The 18,178-nt window shown below is 40.3% G+C and overlaps 1 protein-coding gene across 8 annotated transcripts in view; it reads right to left on the bottom strand.

The window, feature by feature from the left end:
- PCDH15 (protocadherin related 15) overlaps positions 1-18,178 on the bottom strand; it is a 752,236-nt gene that overhangs the window by 445,300 nt on the left and 288,758 nt on the right. For all 8 annotated transcript variants that reach the window (XM_077755213.1, XM_077755212.1, XM_077755209.1 and 5 more), the window contains 2 exons: positions 13,122-13,232; positions 651-821 (listed from right to left, as the gene is read on the bottom strand). In XM_077755213.1, coding sequence (XP_077611339.1) covers positions 651-821; positions 13,122-13,232 — 282 coding nt within the window. The remainder of the gene's footprint in view (positions 1-650; positions 822-13,121; positions 13,233-18,178) is intronic.

Below are 18,178 nucleotides of genomic sequence, written 5' to 3'. Positions count from 1 at the left end.
GGTATCTATTCGCCTTATAACTTTTATTCTTAGGTATAAATATTAATTACCCAGGCAGGCCCAAGCTGTGAATGCCAAGCTGACAGCAACTTATAGCTCTATTAGAATATTGAAAGAACAGATGCAGAATCGAGTGTAGAAGATAAGTATTCAGGCCTTACCTTTCTGCTTCTTTAACATCCATCTTTAAGGGATAGAAATGTGCATTCATAATTCATTAGCTTACACCTCCAAACAGCCAACCAAAATCTCCAACAACATTTTAGAACTCTAAGAGGCTTAAAAATACTCTATTGACCTGTATGTCTTCTGGCTGAAGACTTGTACATTTAAGGAAATACTGAAAACAGTTCTTGGAGTTTCCTAGAACATGTTGGCAACTGAACTCTGTTATGATTTATAGGTGGAAAGAATAAAATAATCAGGTCAAATGGGCAGTTGCTTCACGACACACTTTCAACTTTGTAAATGAAGCGCTAAGGTGTGGTGACAAAATTTTGCCATACTCTCTAAAATGGTTTTAGACATAAATACTTTTCAACACCCACACAGTGCAGTTTGCTCTTCTCTCCTAATACATCTGCCAAATACTTGAATGGGGTGTCATTCAAAGAGGTGTAAGCAAAGGGAAAGAACATGAGTATATTTACCGGAGTTCTGAGCTCAGGTATGGCAGCTTGGTAGGTGAGCGGACGACAGTCACGGGTGTTTGGCACAAGGATGCAAGGAAGAAACATCGGACCCAAGTCATCTCCGTCCAGAACGTCCACCGTGAGCGTGGTGGTGGTGGTTCGCCGCTCATTCAGATTTTGTGCCCGGTCCTGGGAGAGAGGAAAACAGAGAAGAAAAACAAAAACAAAAAAATTACGAGTGGACTTCACATTCCCATCAGCTTGAATAGACTGGAGACAGGATTCTTCCTGATCATGAGCACCTGATCTCTCTTAGAGCATTTACATTAGAAAACTTGCAACTGCAAATAATTGTGCTGCCCTCTCACAGGGCAATCTTCTCCCAGCTCAAACCTCTTCCAGGTGAACCATCCAGCGCTCTTCTTCAAGGACCTGGGAGCTGTCCCTTTGGAAAGTAATCACCAAAGAAGACTGAGTCCCCACATCCCTGTCTCCATGGGAGAGTAGGAGTCTAACCTCCATGCGGACGCTTGGAGTCTCCCATCCTTAAGACATGAAACAATTCCACTTCTCCTTTGGAAAGGCCAATTAGCAAACATCCTTGGCTCTTGAGTCCTCCACTGTAACCCCAGCCTGGTTCTCTCTCTGTGTTTTTTAATGATAGTTCAAGCAATCTAGAGACATTTTAGATGAATTTTGGTTATTTGCAAAAACAACAACAACAAAAATGTAAACAAAAACCCCAAATACACACACAAAAATATAAAATAAAATGAAGGGAGAAAAAAGACAAGAGAAGAAAACCCGCCAGATGTGCTATAGTCTCAACAGATAAATGCTGTTTAATGGCTCACCTAAGTTTTTCTAGTATAAGGTATTTTGAAACTAGCATTGCTTTTCTTCTGATAAGACGATGCTGTCACTGAAATAACTTAGTTTTCCAAGCTTTCAGGTGACAACTGTCTTATTTTGCTTCTTTATTCTTTGGGATTCTAAAGCCACAGCTTCTAGGAGAGGTACCCTTGTAGCAATAATGGGAATTATCTATTCAATATTCTCTCTTTTTCACTACATTATGGAACAGTGAGAACAGGTGGATACACAGCCGTGTTGATGTGCCAAATGTCGCTGAATTGTTCACCTCAAAATGGCCAATTGTATGTTTTGTCCATTTTCCTCATTGACTTTTTAAAAAAATAGTATACTTGGCTGCCAGGAAAGAGGTGGGAGGGATGGAATAAATAGGTGATGGGAATTAAGGAGTACACCTGTTGTGACAAAGACTACGGACGTATGTTAGTGTGGAATCACTGTGCTGTATTCCTGAAACTAATAAAACACTGTACTTTTAAAAAATATACTAATAGACTGATATTTATTTTGCTGCTTATAAAACATTGTCCTGTGTGACATTTACCAGACATCACTATTTTCTTACCAGTTAAAAATAAGCTTTGTGTACAACACTGCACTTCAGTTCTGCTCTTTCCCAATCTGGTTGCTCAAGAAAGGGTCGTAAGGAAGTGTTGTTGGGTAAAATCTCAGAAGACAGAAAAAAATCTCTACTGGTGGAATTTTGTATAAGTAACCATTCAGGAATATAATAATTCTGCAACTCCACCTTCTTTCATGTTTAGAATACTTAGAAGATAGATTATGGTCAAATTGTGGGGGGAAATGTTTGAATTTCTAGAGTGTGAGGACCATGAAGAGACTCAGAGTTGATCTAAAGATTATTTTCAAGATATTTGACATTGAACATATACAGAAAGAAGTTTTCTTTTCTCTCACTAAAAACCAGAAACTTATGGAAATGAGGCTGCCACGAATCCCAGAGGGGTGTTTTAGGGGCTGGTTACAGACACTGAGAAAACAAATGAACCAAACTAGAAAACACTTAGCACCTGTGTGAACACACGTTCCCACAATGTCCTTACTTCCTCTTCTCCCTAGAAACCCCTAGAAACCTCTTCTCCCTACTCCCCCAGTAAGTGAGGCTCTAAACACTCATCCTGAACAGTGCAAGGAGTCATTTCTTCTGTTTGCCCCACGTGCATATGAACAGACTTTTTTTCTGTTATTCTATCTTTTGTCCCTGTAATCTGCAAGTCCCCAGTTAGTCAGTCTAAGAGGGTAGAGGGCAGGTTTTCCTTCTCAAAACAGGGGTGAATATAATTGAGATTAATCATTACAAGATTATACCAATAATTATGATTGGTTGAATTTACAAGGTAAACAGGTTCTTAAGAAGTCCTTCTGTAATTCTAAATTTTTCTATTCCAATTATTTTATTTAGTACAGTTGAAAGTACAGTAGGAGCAGCAGTGGCATATGAGATAATTTTGGTGCTCCACAAATCAGTTTTTAAAATCACACTTTAGGGCTCCTGAGCGGTTCAGTCAGTTCAGCGTTTGACTTAAGCTCAGGTCATGATCATGCAGTCTGTGGGTTTGGACCCTGTGTCTGGAGCCTGCTTCTGATTCTGTGTCTCCCTCTTTCTCTGTCCCTCCCCTGCTCATTTTTTGTCTCTCTGTCTCTCTCAAAAATAAACATTACAAAAATTAAATATATATATATGTATATATATATTATACTTTAAATGTAGGAGTTTTGAGTACAGACAGAAAATAACTTTATTATTATTATTAAAGTTGACACACAATGGCACATTGGTTTCAGGTGTACAACACAGTGACGCAACATGTAATACTGTGCCACGTCCACCACACCTGCAGCTGTCACTGGTCACCACACAAGTATGACAGTATCACTGACTCCATTCCCTGTGCTGTGCCCTTCATCCCCATGACTTACTAATTTCATATCTGGAACCCAGTGTCCCCCTCTCTCCTTAACCCATTTTGCCCCTTGCACACTCATCTCCCCTCTGACAGTCACCATTTTGTTGAAAATACTAACTTGGCATTTATTGTACATTTTAAAAGGTACTTATTATATTTTTATTAGGTATTTATTGTAAATTTTAAAAGCCACAAATGGCTCATCAGATCTGCCATTTAAAATTATGATTGGTTAGAATGTTTTTCAAAAGACTAAAGCAATCAAAGCTGCTAAAAATATTAACATTGGATGTGATATGGATGTGGAAAAAACATTTGAATACCCCATAAGTAGTATCTCTGCACTTACATGCCACCCAACCTTGCCTCTTATAGGTCATCACCAAGTGACTCTAGTAGATTGCGTTGAGTGTTTATCAAACTCTTTCAGTCTGTCAGCAACAAATCTAACTGTTCTCTGCCTCTGTAGTCCTTAAAATGGGTACAAGTACATAAGGATGGGTGTATGTAGAGTTACCAAAATACATAATATAGACTTCTATGTCGTATGTCACCAGCTAGACCCCAAGACTTGACCTTGACTGCCCATCTGCTTGTACTCACCAACCTTTGTCTCACATTTTCCCTTAAGCTCTTCTCTCCAGCCTACTCTTGACTCAGGCAAAGTGAAACCTCCCCTCAAGTGAGTGACTGTCCAGACAAGACCTCCAGCCAGCCTGGCCTGGCCTGGCCCGACCAATTTGAACTTCACCCCTTACCCACAACTGCACCAATGGGCCACGGCGAGACCTCCGGAACAATGAGAGCCATGTCCACCGCATTGTGAGGCTAAAGTCTCCACTCAAGGGGGAGCGCATATCTCATGACATAACAAACAACGTGTGTACAGGCAGGTTTCTGTAAGACACATGCACAACCTTATGCCTGCCTCTACAGGTGATGATGACGCTCCCCTCTCTAAATATTCCTCCTAACCCTCAACAAAGGAACCACCCACCCTTGCTGGAGGAGTCAGGGCTTCCATTCCCTGCAAACTCCTCATTGGCTGCAAATAAAGTTTTCTTTGTGAAGCATTTCATCTGGCACCAACTCTGACTCACCAAGGAGCGGCTCATGTTGGTTTGGTTCTAATAGTGGGAAAAGTTACTGTCTACCAAGTGTTGATTGATAAAACATTAATTTTTTGTTTAAGGGGAAAGACCCCCCCATTTTTAAGTTTATTTTTATTTTTGAGAGACAGAGCACAAGTGGGGAAGGGCAGAAAGAGAGGGAGACAGAGAATCTGAAGCTAGCTCCAGGCTCTGAGCTGTCAGCACAGAGCCTGACACGGGACTTGAACTTGTGAACCAAGAGATCATGACCTGAGCTGAAGTCCGGCACTTAATGGACTGAGCAACCCAGGCACCTCTAACTTTTTACTTGGAGAAAAAAATAGTAATGAAGCTACTGTCAGGGAGGAAAAAAATGCTCTCCATCCTTGTAGCTTCTTGGCTGAGATCCCATGCAATAGAAAACAGATTAGCAGGGAAAAAAATGGTTTAATGATATGTAGTTCCTCTGTATACACACACACATATCCTGGGATACTGGGCAACTCCCCAAAATGGCCCACGCTGTGACCTTAAGCACCATCCCCAGCTACAGACAAAAGAAGATGTTGGAGCTGGAGAGTGGGGAAAGCCAGGTTTCAGGCATGCACAGTAAACAAGGCCCGCCCCTCTGACAGAAGGGTCCCCAGATTTAGTCCTTCTCTTCTTCCTGGAGGGAGAGAGACAGCCTTGCAGGGAGATTTCCAGTGTTCGCACCAACTCTACGTGGTCTTCGGACTTTCCCTGTTTTCTGCTGTTATGAAAACGCAATTCTTATGCCAAGAGAGGCATATTTTGGGGTGACAAATTCTGCACCTCTCCAAGTCTATACGCAGAGAGGTGGCACTGAAACATACGGACAGCCCTTCTATGCACACGGATATTCCCCATGATTTGTCATTAACATATATAACATAAGGAGGAGTAGGAAAGTAGGTCTCCTGCTTGCTGCACACTTGTGAGCCCATGGAAGGCTTTAATCCGTGATCTTCTTCTCTCGGTTTAGAACCAAATTTGATCTTAAAAATTCATCTAAAACACAGCCCCTGGAAATTCAGATAAAAACTGAAATGAAAAGAACTTTTTGCTCTTTCTAGTAAAATGCTACTGCTGAAAATTATTCTAGATAAAAGAAGTAACATTCTAAATTGGGAGTGGTATAAATAAAACATAATTATTTGCATAAATATTTTATGCGGTTTCCCTAAGTCTGTATTTTCATCCTTTGCTATGTGAGAATCTAAAACATATTAAAAACTAACACCTCCCATTCCTTCCTTCTTTTCTACCATTTTCATTCCTTATTTCTCTTATTTCTTTTACAAAAGTAAGGCATTTTACATTTTTAAATATTTAAAAATAAGATACTTCATTAGTTTAAAAACTAGGACTATAACTGGCAAGCAAGAATATGTCTTTTTTTAAAAGATATTCAAATTTGACTGGTTAATTTGTATTTTCTCAATGTGCATTATTATTTCATGTATCGTGTACACATTTGCTAACATTAAACACTAACTTCCATGAAATCTTTAATCAGCTGCCACACAGATAGGTCACTGTTTAACAATTTTGAGTTCAGCTGGCAAAGAAGTGCAGGCAAAAGAAAGAAAAATCCAGCATAAAGGCCGATACCCAAGAATTTAAAAGCATATGTGTATTCAACACAGAATCAAGAAAGTCATTAGGAATATTCAGTAGAGTGTGGGATCTGACTGCACTGGAATGTTCAGTCTGTGCTGCATGGGAAAGCAGCACTGACTTGGTCCCAGAATCCTCAGTATCTTCACTCGGATCCTCCAATCCACTGGTCCCACATGATGGCAATAAAGTGCACAATCCTTGAGAATCACATTTCAACACCATGGCCAGCTTAGCCAAAACACCTACTGTCTTTGAATGAATTATTTACTAAACAAGCAGAAATTTTCATCAACATATTGCAAGGAAGAACTAATTTCTTTTTTTCAAAACAGATACGCACTTAGAACATCAGAGAAATTTACTTTTATATATAGCTCAGAGATAACAGATTCATGGTCACAATCCACACTTTCTACAAAGTACAATTTTATAAAATTGCAAATATTTAAACTGACTGTGTTAAGGGAAAAAAAATACCTCTGTCAGATGAAAAGTAAGTCTCCACCCCTTTTTCCCAATCAAAAGGCTTTCTTGCTAGAAAATAGTTTAATTGTCCAGTTCTCTGATCAGTGGAGATGGATGCTAATTTCTGATTCACTCAGTACCTGCTCTCTGTTTGCAAGTGTATTCAGTTAAATATTGTCGTGAAGTGGGGCTGAGGGTGATGTGGACTCTAACAAATACTATGAAATTATGTAAATCTCAATTTTAAAACGAGTGTGGAGCAGGGGTGCCTTGGTGGCTCAAGTGTCCAAACCTTGAGTTTGGCTCAGGTAATGATCTCACAGTTAGTGAGATATAGCCCCACATCTGGTTCTGTGCTGACAGGGCGGAGCCTGCTTGGGATTCTCCCACTCCCTCTCTCTCCTCTGCTCCTCCACTGATCATGTGATCATGCTCATTCTCTCTCTCAAAATAAATAAACATAACAATGACAACAACAACAACAAGAACCCAGCTTTTAGCAGCACTTGGATGGCTTAGGTGGGTGAGTGCTCAATTCCAGCTGAGGTCATGATCTCATAGCTCGTGAGTTTGAGCCCTGTGTCCAGCTCTGTGTTGACAGCTCAGAGCCTGGAGCCTGATTCGCTATCTCCCTCTCTCTCTCTGCCCCTCCCCTACTCATACTCTCTGTCTCTGTCTCTCTGTCTCTCAAAAAGAACCATTAACTTACTAAAAAATAATTAAAAACAAAAATAAATAGTATGGAACAGACATGCTGATGTTTTGGTTTATTTTTGGGCCACTGTCATAGAAGCCTCAGAATAGAGACTTCCAACATTTACATACTCAGTATTCAAGGGCTTTGTAGCTAAAAAACCAACTGGCTAGCAACATCTACCAGCCTGACTCATAGATACATATATTAGAGACTCTTTCATTGCCTTATCAGGTATTTGCAGTAGGGAAAGAAAAAAACGCAACATAATTAGGTCTGCCCTGAGTCTTCTGACCCTGACTGCTCACCTAGGACCAGGGACCTGTCTGTCCTGGTTCTGTTCACCAGCGACAGATGGTCTATCCCTGACTGGAAATGTAAACCTTATCCCAGAGTCACTTGATTTCATTAGATTGTTTTATTCAAAATGGAAAGAAAAAAAAGGAAGCAACCAGATTGCATGGGTCTAAACCATTTTAGGAGTGAGGTTTTGTTTTTTTTTTCCTAGAAAGTTTTTTTGGGGGGTTAGTTTGTTTGAGACAGTTACCTAATTTTCCTTATGTTTTATGCATACTGGTACACAGAACAGCATGACAGTTTGCACCTGCACATGCTTACACACCTTCACTACTGGGAAACTGTACAAACATGTGTCAGCCATCAAACACTGTCTTCCTCTTTCACTCCACTTCCCCAGAATACGCCCAAGAGTTGGCAGAGCTAAAAACCACTGTAAGCACTTCTTCCACTGTCAGTAGGAAGTAGAGGTAAGGGAAGGTCAGGGTGGGGCTACTGCTGAAAAGTTGTTTATGTAAACTGATATCCAGAAGTATACAAAGTCACTTTTTTATATCCAAGCCCATATAATTACAAGGTGTACATACTGATTTGAATATTCATGGCATTAACGGAAAAGATAAGAAAGAAGTGGTATCTTTAAGAATTATACTATTTTGTTATAAAAGACAACTATGTATTCCTTCTCTAGATTTCTGATATTTCAGAAAATATTAAAGTCGCTGTTTTAATGATAAGATTATTTAGAAATTACTCTGGCTATGATTCTTATTTAGTTATTTCAGAAAGAGAGAGAGAAGGAGGGGCAGAAGGAGAGAGAGAATCCCAAGCAGATTCTACACTCAGCATAGAGCCCAACGTGGTGCTCAATCCCACGATGTGGGGATCATGACCTGAGCGGAAATCAGAGTTGTATGCTTAGCCAACTGAGCCACCCCGGCATCCCTACTCTGGCTATGATTCTAATTAAATGTAAACTTTTCTTTCTCACAATTAATTAAGGGCTCTTAGTTACAGAAGAGTCTTCAAGATTTCTCTCAGGTAACAGTAACACAAAGGAAAACTGCTTTTGTTTTTTTGTTTGTTTTTAATTTAAAAAAAATTTTTTTTAGAGAGAGACAGAGGGGGAGCAAGGGAGGGGCAGAGAGAGAGGGAAACATAGAATCTGAAGCAGGTTCCAGGCTCTGAGCTGTCAGCACAGAGCGTGATGTGGGCTTGAACCCACAAACTGTGAGATCATGTCCTGAGCTGAAGTCGGAAGCTCAACCAACTGAGCCACCCCGGTGCCCCAGAGCTGCTTTTGAATAATATCCATGTATAAAGAGAGAAGTGTGATTTGTTTGTGATTTAGGGAAACATATCAAAATTTGAGTTTGGGGTACAGAGTATGTATTTCAACAGAAAGAAAATCCAGTGATCTTTGTACATCTCTGAACTTCATTTTCTAGATTTCTTTTCCTTCTCTTTTCTGGAATTAATCATTCTCTCATTGCATATTCATAACTAAACTGTGGGTAATAATTTTGCAAATATTCTCAACTAAACCAGTGGCAAGTTTTCTTAATTTTGTTGACCAAAATTCTTCCAGCTTATTTAAGAATCCCAACATGTGGGGGCACCTGAGTGGCTCAGTCCATTAAGCATCTGACTTCAGCTCAGGTCATGATCTCACAGTTCGTGAGTTCCAGCCCTACACTGGGCTCTGTGCTGACAGCTCAGAGCCTGGAGCCTGCTTTGGATCCTGTGTCTCCCCCTCTCTCTGCCCTTCCGCCATTTGCATGCTTTCTCTCTCTCTCAAAAATAATTCCAACGTGTCCACAGGGATAAAAATAAACTTCCTAATTACATGAAATTAGAATAGTTTCCTTTGTACATCAGTCAAATCTTTGCACCATAAGCAATGCCAGGTCAAAGATGAATAATTTCAGTAATAGAACATCAGAGCTCCATCCTCTTAGATACCCTCTACTTTAAAATCACAACTGACTGCTCACATTTCAACTCTCTTTAGGACTCCAAGAGAACAATGTAGGTTTTGAATGTACATGATCTACACTGTACACGGGTTTACATAGCATTGACAAAATGCTAATTAAAAAACACTGAAGGATATAAAAATATATCGAGAAATATGTAATGGCCTGTGGATTCCATGATCCCATATAAATATAAAAATGTAAATTATATAGATGAAGGGGTTCCAGAAAGGTCCCTCCCAGAATGCGCCACTTGGACATGTGGATTATTGTGAACGGAAGGCACCTGAGACCCTACATCTCAAGAGAAACTTTGTCCCTCCCTTAGCCACACAGGAAAATCTCAGCGGTGCTCCTTCACAGAATATGGGTTACTGGGGGGTCAATATTACCTGAGTGAGTCCTCTGTATGGTACAGCAGCCAATGAGCAAATCTCTGCTTTTCTTGTCACCCTGTGAACTGCATTATTTTTTTTTACAATCCCAGATCCCCACCCCCTTCTCCTTAGTTAACAATGACATACATCTCCCATCGTGCCTGTCTTTGGAATGTCTATGTGGATTCCCCACCCATATACCTATTAACACTGAGTTTCTCCTGTTACTCTGTCTCATGCCCACTGGATTCATAGTCCAGCCAGAGGGACCTTGAAGGGGACAGGATTCTTTTTCTCTGACACAGACATGGGTGCTCACAAAGCAGTAAATGCTTAACAACCATCTCTCAGAGACAAGAAGTCCTGATTTGTAGCATTTGTCATTGTACACACTCAGAGTGGCCACAAAGGTGACGTCACTGAACTCAGAGTAGGGAAGAGAGCCCACAAGAGGTCTCAAGCAAGTAGGAGTCAGCTTTTCAGCTCCAAAAATTCACTTCTTTAAGTAAATTATGTATCGAAAAAGTAGAGGCAGTGTGTCCTTTTTTATCTTGTTGGAAAGTGATGTGCTGTAATATTTTGGATAATAATATGACAGTATTTACTAAGATAAAAAATAAATGCCTATACACACAGATATATATACAATGTTTTCCCATAGTGATTCTATTTTTAAATTATCTGTTTTAGGGTGGCCTCTGGGTAGCTCAGTTGGTTACGCAACTGACTCTTGACTTCGGCTCAGGTTATGATCTTATGGTTCACGGGGTTGAGCCCTGTGTCGAGTTCTGGGCTAATGGTGTGGAGCCTGCTCGGGATTCTCTCTTTCCCACTCTCCCACTTGCTTTCTCAAAATAAATAAACATTTAAAAATAAATAAAACTATTAAAAGGATATAGCCCTGAAAGCTTTTAAAAACACCAAGAAGCTTATAATCTCAAATATTTAATATTCCCATTTTATAGTGTATGATTTAAATTTATAATAGAAATTGTTACAGATACATTAACCTTTTCTTTCACTTCTTGCCAATTCCATTCCTTTCTTTTGCTGATTCATGCATATCCCTCTATTTCATCATTTTTTCCCTGAAATGCTAAACACTTACTACTCTCTCTCCCTCAGTTGTGGGCAGTCTAGCAAATTGCATATAAATTGTTCCAGATGTCTTTAGAAATGTTTTAAATTAAACATCAATTCAGATCTTTTAGCTGGCACTTCTTTTTAAAAATAGTTCATTTTAAATAGCACAAGAAAAAGTAACCTTGATACATTCCAAAGCAATTTTACTTTTCCTTAAATTTTATTAGAAATCTGGAGTCAAGCAAGGGAAACCACTTTTTTTCTTCCCATTTAACTGTACAGAAACAATATTTTAAAAAATATTTCAGAGTTTTGAGGAGCTCTGAGAGGTTCTTCCCAATACCCAATATTACTTTCTCCCATATCTGCTATTTTCATTCTAATCTCTGCCCTTGGACACGGACACGTGACACGGACACAAGACACGGACTTGAGAATTTTGAACAAAAATCTAGAAATGTGGCTTCAAAAATTATATTTCTATCTATATATCTGTATCTTGTATCTACCTACTATATACAACAGGCAAATTAAATTGTTATATATTATATACAAATATACTTTTATATAATCAAATATATTTGTATATAATATATAAAATATTATATACAAATATACTTTTATATAATCAAATATATTTATATATAATATATAAAATAATATTAATGTAAATACACATAAATGTATATATNTCCTTCCAGCAAAATCTCTCTATCTCAAAAATGGCCATTTAGTGACACCTTATCTCATACGAACTTGTTCAGAACAACTGATCGAGGATGCTTTATTTTTTCCACTCTCAGCTGTCTTCCTGCTCTGCTTTAGGAGTAGGGTGACAATGCTTATGAACAGTTTAAGGCACAGGCTGGCTTCAGGGTCTAACAACCTATTCAGAACACAGTTTTGTCACTTGCTGTGGACCTTTTTCAATATTGGAACTATCTGTAGCCAGCCCTGTCAGATTTTTGCTGAAATACTATTTCCCTTCTTCTTGATATCAAATTCNNNCTTCTCCCTCCCCTCCTCTCCCTTCTTCCTTCCCCAGGTTATCAGTAGGTCCAGCTTCAGGTGATGCACAGAACTTGGCATAATGCAGAGGTGATTACTTCACCACCCTTTGCTACATACAGATTTCCTCAGCCTCCTCTCTCTGCTGACTCTTATGATCCTGGACTGGAAAGGGATGTTGGAAGGGAGAGGACTCTGGCAAGGACTTTCCTCACAGAAAAAGGAGGACCAACAAACAAGAAGAGTCCTTTCCACCTGCTGTGGGTCAGGCCAGAAATGCAGCTGTGAGGCTTATAGCTGTGATGTTCACTAGAACCTGGTGAATGGGGGGTTGGGAAAATGGTCACATTTCAGGATAGGGGCAGAGTGTAAAGGCAGAAGAAACCCGAGTCCTTGGTAATCTACCTGAGCTGTCAGACCAACACCTGATCCACATACATCTAGAGATTTTATTAAAATAACAACAGAAGTCCGTGTTACACAAGCAACTGTTGTTCAGGTTTTCCCTGCCTGCTGTGCCTACATCCTGGTCACCGTCATGGTGGCTGACATCTAGTGAGGGAGAGCGCAAGGAACTTCCAATGACAGCCAAGGGGGAAAGATTGCCACCTGCACAGTTTTTCTCTTCCTTTAGCGTAGTTGGGGGTCCCGGGGGGAGTGGAACGTTCAGGTATTCTACTTCCACCCTTTGAAAATTCTAAGCAGAGGGCCTGATGTTGGGCCCGGGAATCTGCATGTTTAATACAGCCTGAGGTGAGGCCGCTGCAGGTCACACGTTGTACCACACTTTGTACCACATTTTGAGAAGCACCCCAGTGTGAGCTAATGGCAAATTACTGAAGGGCGGGTATGAATGATTCAGAGAGTGAAGGAAACAGTGTGTGGAAAGAATCCTCCTGTTTCATTCATCCTATTCCCCATCTAGAAGAACAGAATATATAAATTATGCTGTGGGCAGCCTACCCTGTTGAGGCCATAAATTACACCGAGCACTCTTAGGAGAGTCCTTTACTTCCTAAGCTCCCAGGAGGGCAGCGAGGGGAACTGAGTACTCACGTTAGCTTGGATGATGACAAAGTACCGAGTCTTATCTTCATAGTTGAGCCTCTTCCTTAATACTACGTTTCCAGTCAACATGAGGGGGATCTCAAAGGTGTCATTGGATGTCTGCAAATAAGGAAAGAGACAGAATCAACTCATTTGAATAGAAGATGAGTTAGAAGATGCAGTAGTGTAGCTGAGTCCCTCCGAAAGTTACAATTAGCAGGCTTATTATCTGAAAATGGAATATTGCCTCTAAGCTTCTCATCATGTCTAAAAACTTTCCATTTTGATCAGTGGGTTTTATCAGAGTCATCTGATAATAACCCAGAAACCTGTCACCTATGGCCGTTTTTAATGTATTTTTAGGACTACACATTAATAGCCTGGGGCTACTTCTCAACCAAAGTTCGGGTATCTGAAAATCCCTTTTTACCACCATGTTTTTTCACCTAAGAGCTCAAGCATCACAATTTGGGCTCTCTACATAATCAACGTCGTCATCAGGGAAGGAAGGGAGGAGGAGGGGGATGGTGACTTGTGCTTGGTTCTGTGAGCTCACACATCATTAGCCAGAACAGGTCATTCTCCCAACCAAAAGAAAGTGCATTCCTGACAAACATCCAAGGGGAGAAAGAACAAAGGACATTTTGGAAACCAGTACAAATGCTTTTGCTTTAAATCTGGCCAATCAGCTGAGTAGCTATTCATCCCTAAATTTGCTCTGTATTTGTTGTGTTGTATTGTATTGTATTATTTTATTTATTTTGAGAGAGAAGGAGAGAAAGTGAAGAGAGGGGAAGAGGAAGAGAGAGAGAGAGAGAGACCCCATCAGTCTCCATGCTAGTGCAGAGCCTGACATGGGGCTCAATTCCACGAACCGTGAGATTATAACCTGAGTTGAAATCAAGAGTCAGACACTTGACCCAGTGAGCCACCCAGGTGCCCCAATTCCTTATTTATTTTAGATAAATTCAATGACAATGAGGGTAAAAAAAGAAAAAATGAAGATAAAAAAAGAAGAAAGCTCAATTTTACTCTGATTTTGCTTATGCATTAAATAAAAGAATTTGCAATGTTGGCAATTAAAATTTTATGATTTTGATAGTAAAAATGCCTGATTATTTATTCCACATCTAGTATAAATGTTCATTCACACCATAAGAAAATATAGGTAGGTTAAGAAAGATGTAGGGGTGCCTGTGTGGCTCAGTCAGTTAAGTGTCCAACTTCAGCTGAGGTCATGCTCTCATGGTTCACAACTTTGAACCCCATGTTGGGCTCTGTGCTGTCAGCTCAGAGCCTGAAGCCTCCTTCAGATTCTGTGTCTTCCTCTTTCTCTGCCTCTCTCTCAAAAATAAAATAAAAACATAAAAAAGGAAGATGTTAATAAGGCAGGTGACCTTATTAACCCTGTATTTAAAGGGTTTACCCTGTATTGAAGCCAAACTAGAACCTTTATCTCCTCTATATTTTGTAAAAAAACAAACACTTTCCAAAGCAGACGTTTGTAGGAGATTCAAAAATGATGACATAACAGTAGGTATGGCCGACAGATTCCTATGAGAGCCCTCTCTATCCCCACTTCCTGATGGGGATCCCATGCCTTTGTGTACTCCCTCCCTCTGGAGTGGGAACAGAGTCTGTGACGTGCTTGTAATCAGCAGGATACAGCCTAAGTGATGAGCTGTCACCCTTGTGGCCGCAATGTGACACATAAGACTCCATGTTGCAAACAGACAGGGTCAAGCCACTCTCCTTACAGAAGTCATAGGGTAAACAGCCAAGGAATGAAGCGTTGTCTCTTAGAGCTGGGAGTAGCTTTTAGTCAACAGCCACCACGATGCCAAGGGTCCCTGTCTTACAACCACAGAGAAACATTTTCTGACAGCAGCCCGAGTTTACCTGGAAAGAGGTTCTTCCCTAGTTGAGCTTCCACCAGAGAACCAATATACTCAACACCTAGATGGCAACCTTGTGAGAGCCGAAGCAGAGAGTCCCACTTAGCTGAGGTTGGACTCCTAAGTCACAGAAACTGGCCAAACATCACTATGTGTCATTTTAAGACACTAAGTTTGGGATGGTTTGTTACACAATAGTAGGTAACTAACACTTTAGGCTAATTCCTTAGACTTAAGGGCTCAATGGTGATATATAGCAAGGGTAACTGGTATCTGCGATGGTTACTAAGTCTTCAATATAATAATTTCAAGTGATATTATAGTTGTTATTTCTCTAATATTTAGGAACACAGAGACATGAGGATATATTCACATATGTTCCTGTATTAGAATTATCCTCTTTCTTAAAATACAGAGGTAAACAGACAAAGCAGGTGTCCTTGGTTTGCAATAATTCCTCCAATTCTCCCTTTCTTAAAGAGGAAACATTTTGACAGAGACATGGAATTCCACAGTTTCTGGTTATAAACTAGGACCAGGGGCAAACAGCCGGTAACTCGTCAATGAAGGTCCACAGCCATCAAGAAAATGGATGCACATTCGTTCTTGCATTGTTGTTAAACCTTTGAAATGATTATACCATCGTTGCTGTTGCCTGGTATTTGGGAAGGCCAGAATGGTTCAGAAAGAAAAATGAGTATGTGCACTAGAATTCTAAATGTATACTGAAGAAAGGACCTTATTAGGCTTTAATTGTTCTGTTTCTGTAGGGTTGATTATCTCCTACTTGACTCGGTCTTTCCACAACAACATTTAGAAACTCTGGACAAAATATAAAAGACAAAGGACACCAGACACCCCTCAAGAGTTAACCAAAGCAGACACACTCTGGAGATGTCACATACTTGAAGGAAAAGACAACATGGGTGAGTGTGCTGTTTTATGGTAGTGAACAGCTCAAGGGACAATTAAAACTCTGACCAAAAGTCTATCTGGCCTGAAGAATCAGGGGATAGATTTGGGGACAACCAAGGCTGATGGAAGGAGAGGGGAGGGGGTATCCGAAAGGAGAAAGCCAGGAAGGGAGAGGACAAAATTCCACTTATAAATGGTGTCCAGGTCTGTAGATGAACTCCATCCCACACTGCATGATGGAGACTACAAGATGGGCTCAGGAAAAATGTACACTGAATTCAGATTCGAATTACACCCAAGATTATTCAACTTAAGTCCAACTATGTTCTCTAGTAGATTAAAAACAAACAAAAAACTATTCAGAGGAATATGATAGAATTAAAAGTCTCTCCAGAACATCACATTCACGATGTCCAGGAGAGGGTTCAAAACAACTTGACCAATGATGAACCCGAAAATGTGATCCCACTTCAAAAGGAGAGAAAATCAGGAAAGGCCAATGTTAGGACAAGTTCACACAGACTTTAAAGCAGCTATTTTAACCATGTCTATGTTCAGAGACGTAAAAATGATATGCTCACTACAAGGGAAACTAAGAGAAATCTCAGCAAGAAATGCAAACTCTAAAAATGTAGAAAATTTAGACCTGAGGATTATACTAGCTGGAAAAAAAGAAATAGAACAATGGACACATTGGACAGTGTTAGAACAAACTGTTGTACAGTTTCACCATCCACCATACCCTGTGGGACTAAGGTGATAAAAACCGTACTTGTGGCTACAAAAGCCAGAGGTGCTACCTTTTCAGGTTAAATATATTTGTAATACAATGTTGTTTTGAAATTGAGAAATCAGGAGAGGTGCGATTCCTGGAAACAGAGTTACTGGTGACAGGAAGTGGTGGATATGGACATTGGTAGGTAGCTGAGGTTTACCCTAAGCTTCTGCCATGTCTAAAGCTGGGTTCTCTCTATAAGGATGTGACTGGGTTAATGCTCTCTCCCCTGATAACCCAAGGTAAGTGCGTTCATGGTAGCTTAGTCTTTTGTCTCACTGAATTAGGCCTGTGTCCAGAGGATGTCTTAATGACTCCACGGCAGTACTAGCTTGCTTCAGTACGTTGTTCTTCTCTAATTTGGACACTGCATGGGGCTGACTGATTTATCCAATCTATAGGTAGTAAAAGGTACATATTATGTTTGACAGTGAGCCCACACATCCTGGAAAGGGGAGAAGCATGCAGAAGGAATTACTGCATGACAACAAGGAATTTCAGCCTCACATAACTTCTAGCAGATAGGTCCTATGTAATGTATTTTCGTCTCACACTATATCTACCTCTTGGAGACTTTTTTTTTTTTTAATGTCTGTTTTTGCCAGAGACAGAGAGAGGCAGAGTACAAGTGGGGTAGGGGCAGAGAGAGGGAGACACAAAATCCAAAGGAGGCTCCAGACTGAGCTGTCAGTACAAAGCCCAGCCTGGGGCTTGAACCCAAGAGCCATAAGATCGTGATCTGAGCTGAAGTTGGACGCTTAACCAACTGAGCCACCCATGTGCCCTAGGATAGGTTTGTTTTTAATGCAATGTGATAGCCATTTCCCTAAAGTCCATGGCCTGGCTGTTCCATACTTGCTGGAAGAGTACAAGTTAGGAAATGGCCTCCATAAAATGTAAGTTAGAAACATGGCACACACATACAAGTAATTCCTTCAAAAACCTAAATAGTAAGAAAGACAAATTGTTCAAACATGGGACGTGAAGTCAGCTGTCTGTTTCTACTTTTAAGGAAAAGCATTTCTCTTTTCTTTTTCCCTCAGTTCCTTTGATCTCTTCCAATCGATTTTTTGCGCAGATCTTCCTAGTAACTGTCCTTCTCTTCTGCGTCTCACCTTCTGAGTATTTCCCCACCTCTCTGAACCACTGCCTACGAACATGTGGAGACACACATGTTAGGGGATGGGACAAATAAACACACCAAAACCGTCCAGCTCACTTCACCACCTTTTATTTCCCTGATATTAAACATAAAGGATAAGCATTCATTGAGAAAATTCACCTCAGACATGCTGGGGGGCAGCCATGATGCCCTGACAACCAGCCTGGGAGCGAGGAGGAGGCAGATGGAGGGCAGGTCCTGCTAGCTGGGCTCAGGCTGCACAACACACCTCTGCCTTTATCAGTGCTCTCTCATGTAATATGGTGAGAGATCATGGTGAGAGTAACATGGTCTAATGAAAACATAAATAATCTTTAAA

This window comes from Crocuta crocuta, unplaced genomic scaffold (assembly GCF_008692635.1).
Source record: "Crocuta crocuta isolate KB4526 unplaced genomic scaffold, BGI_CrCroc_1.0 scaffold2, whole genome shotgun sequence".
Taxonomy (NCBI): Eukaryota; Metazoa; Chordata; class Mammalia; order Carnivora; family Hyaenidae; genus Crocuta; species Crocuta crocuta.
Note: the sequence above shows the minus strand (reverse complement) of the source record. Positions and strands in the feature narration are given on the sequence as shown.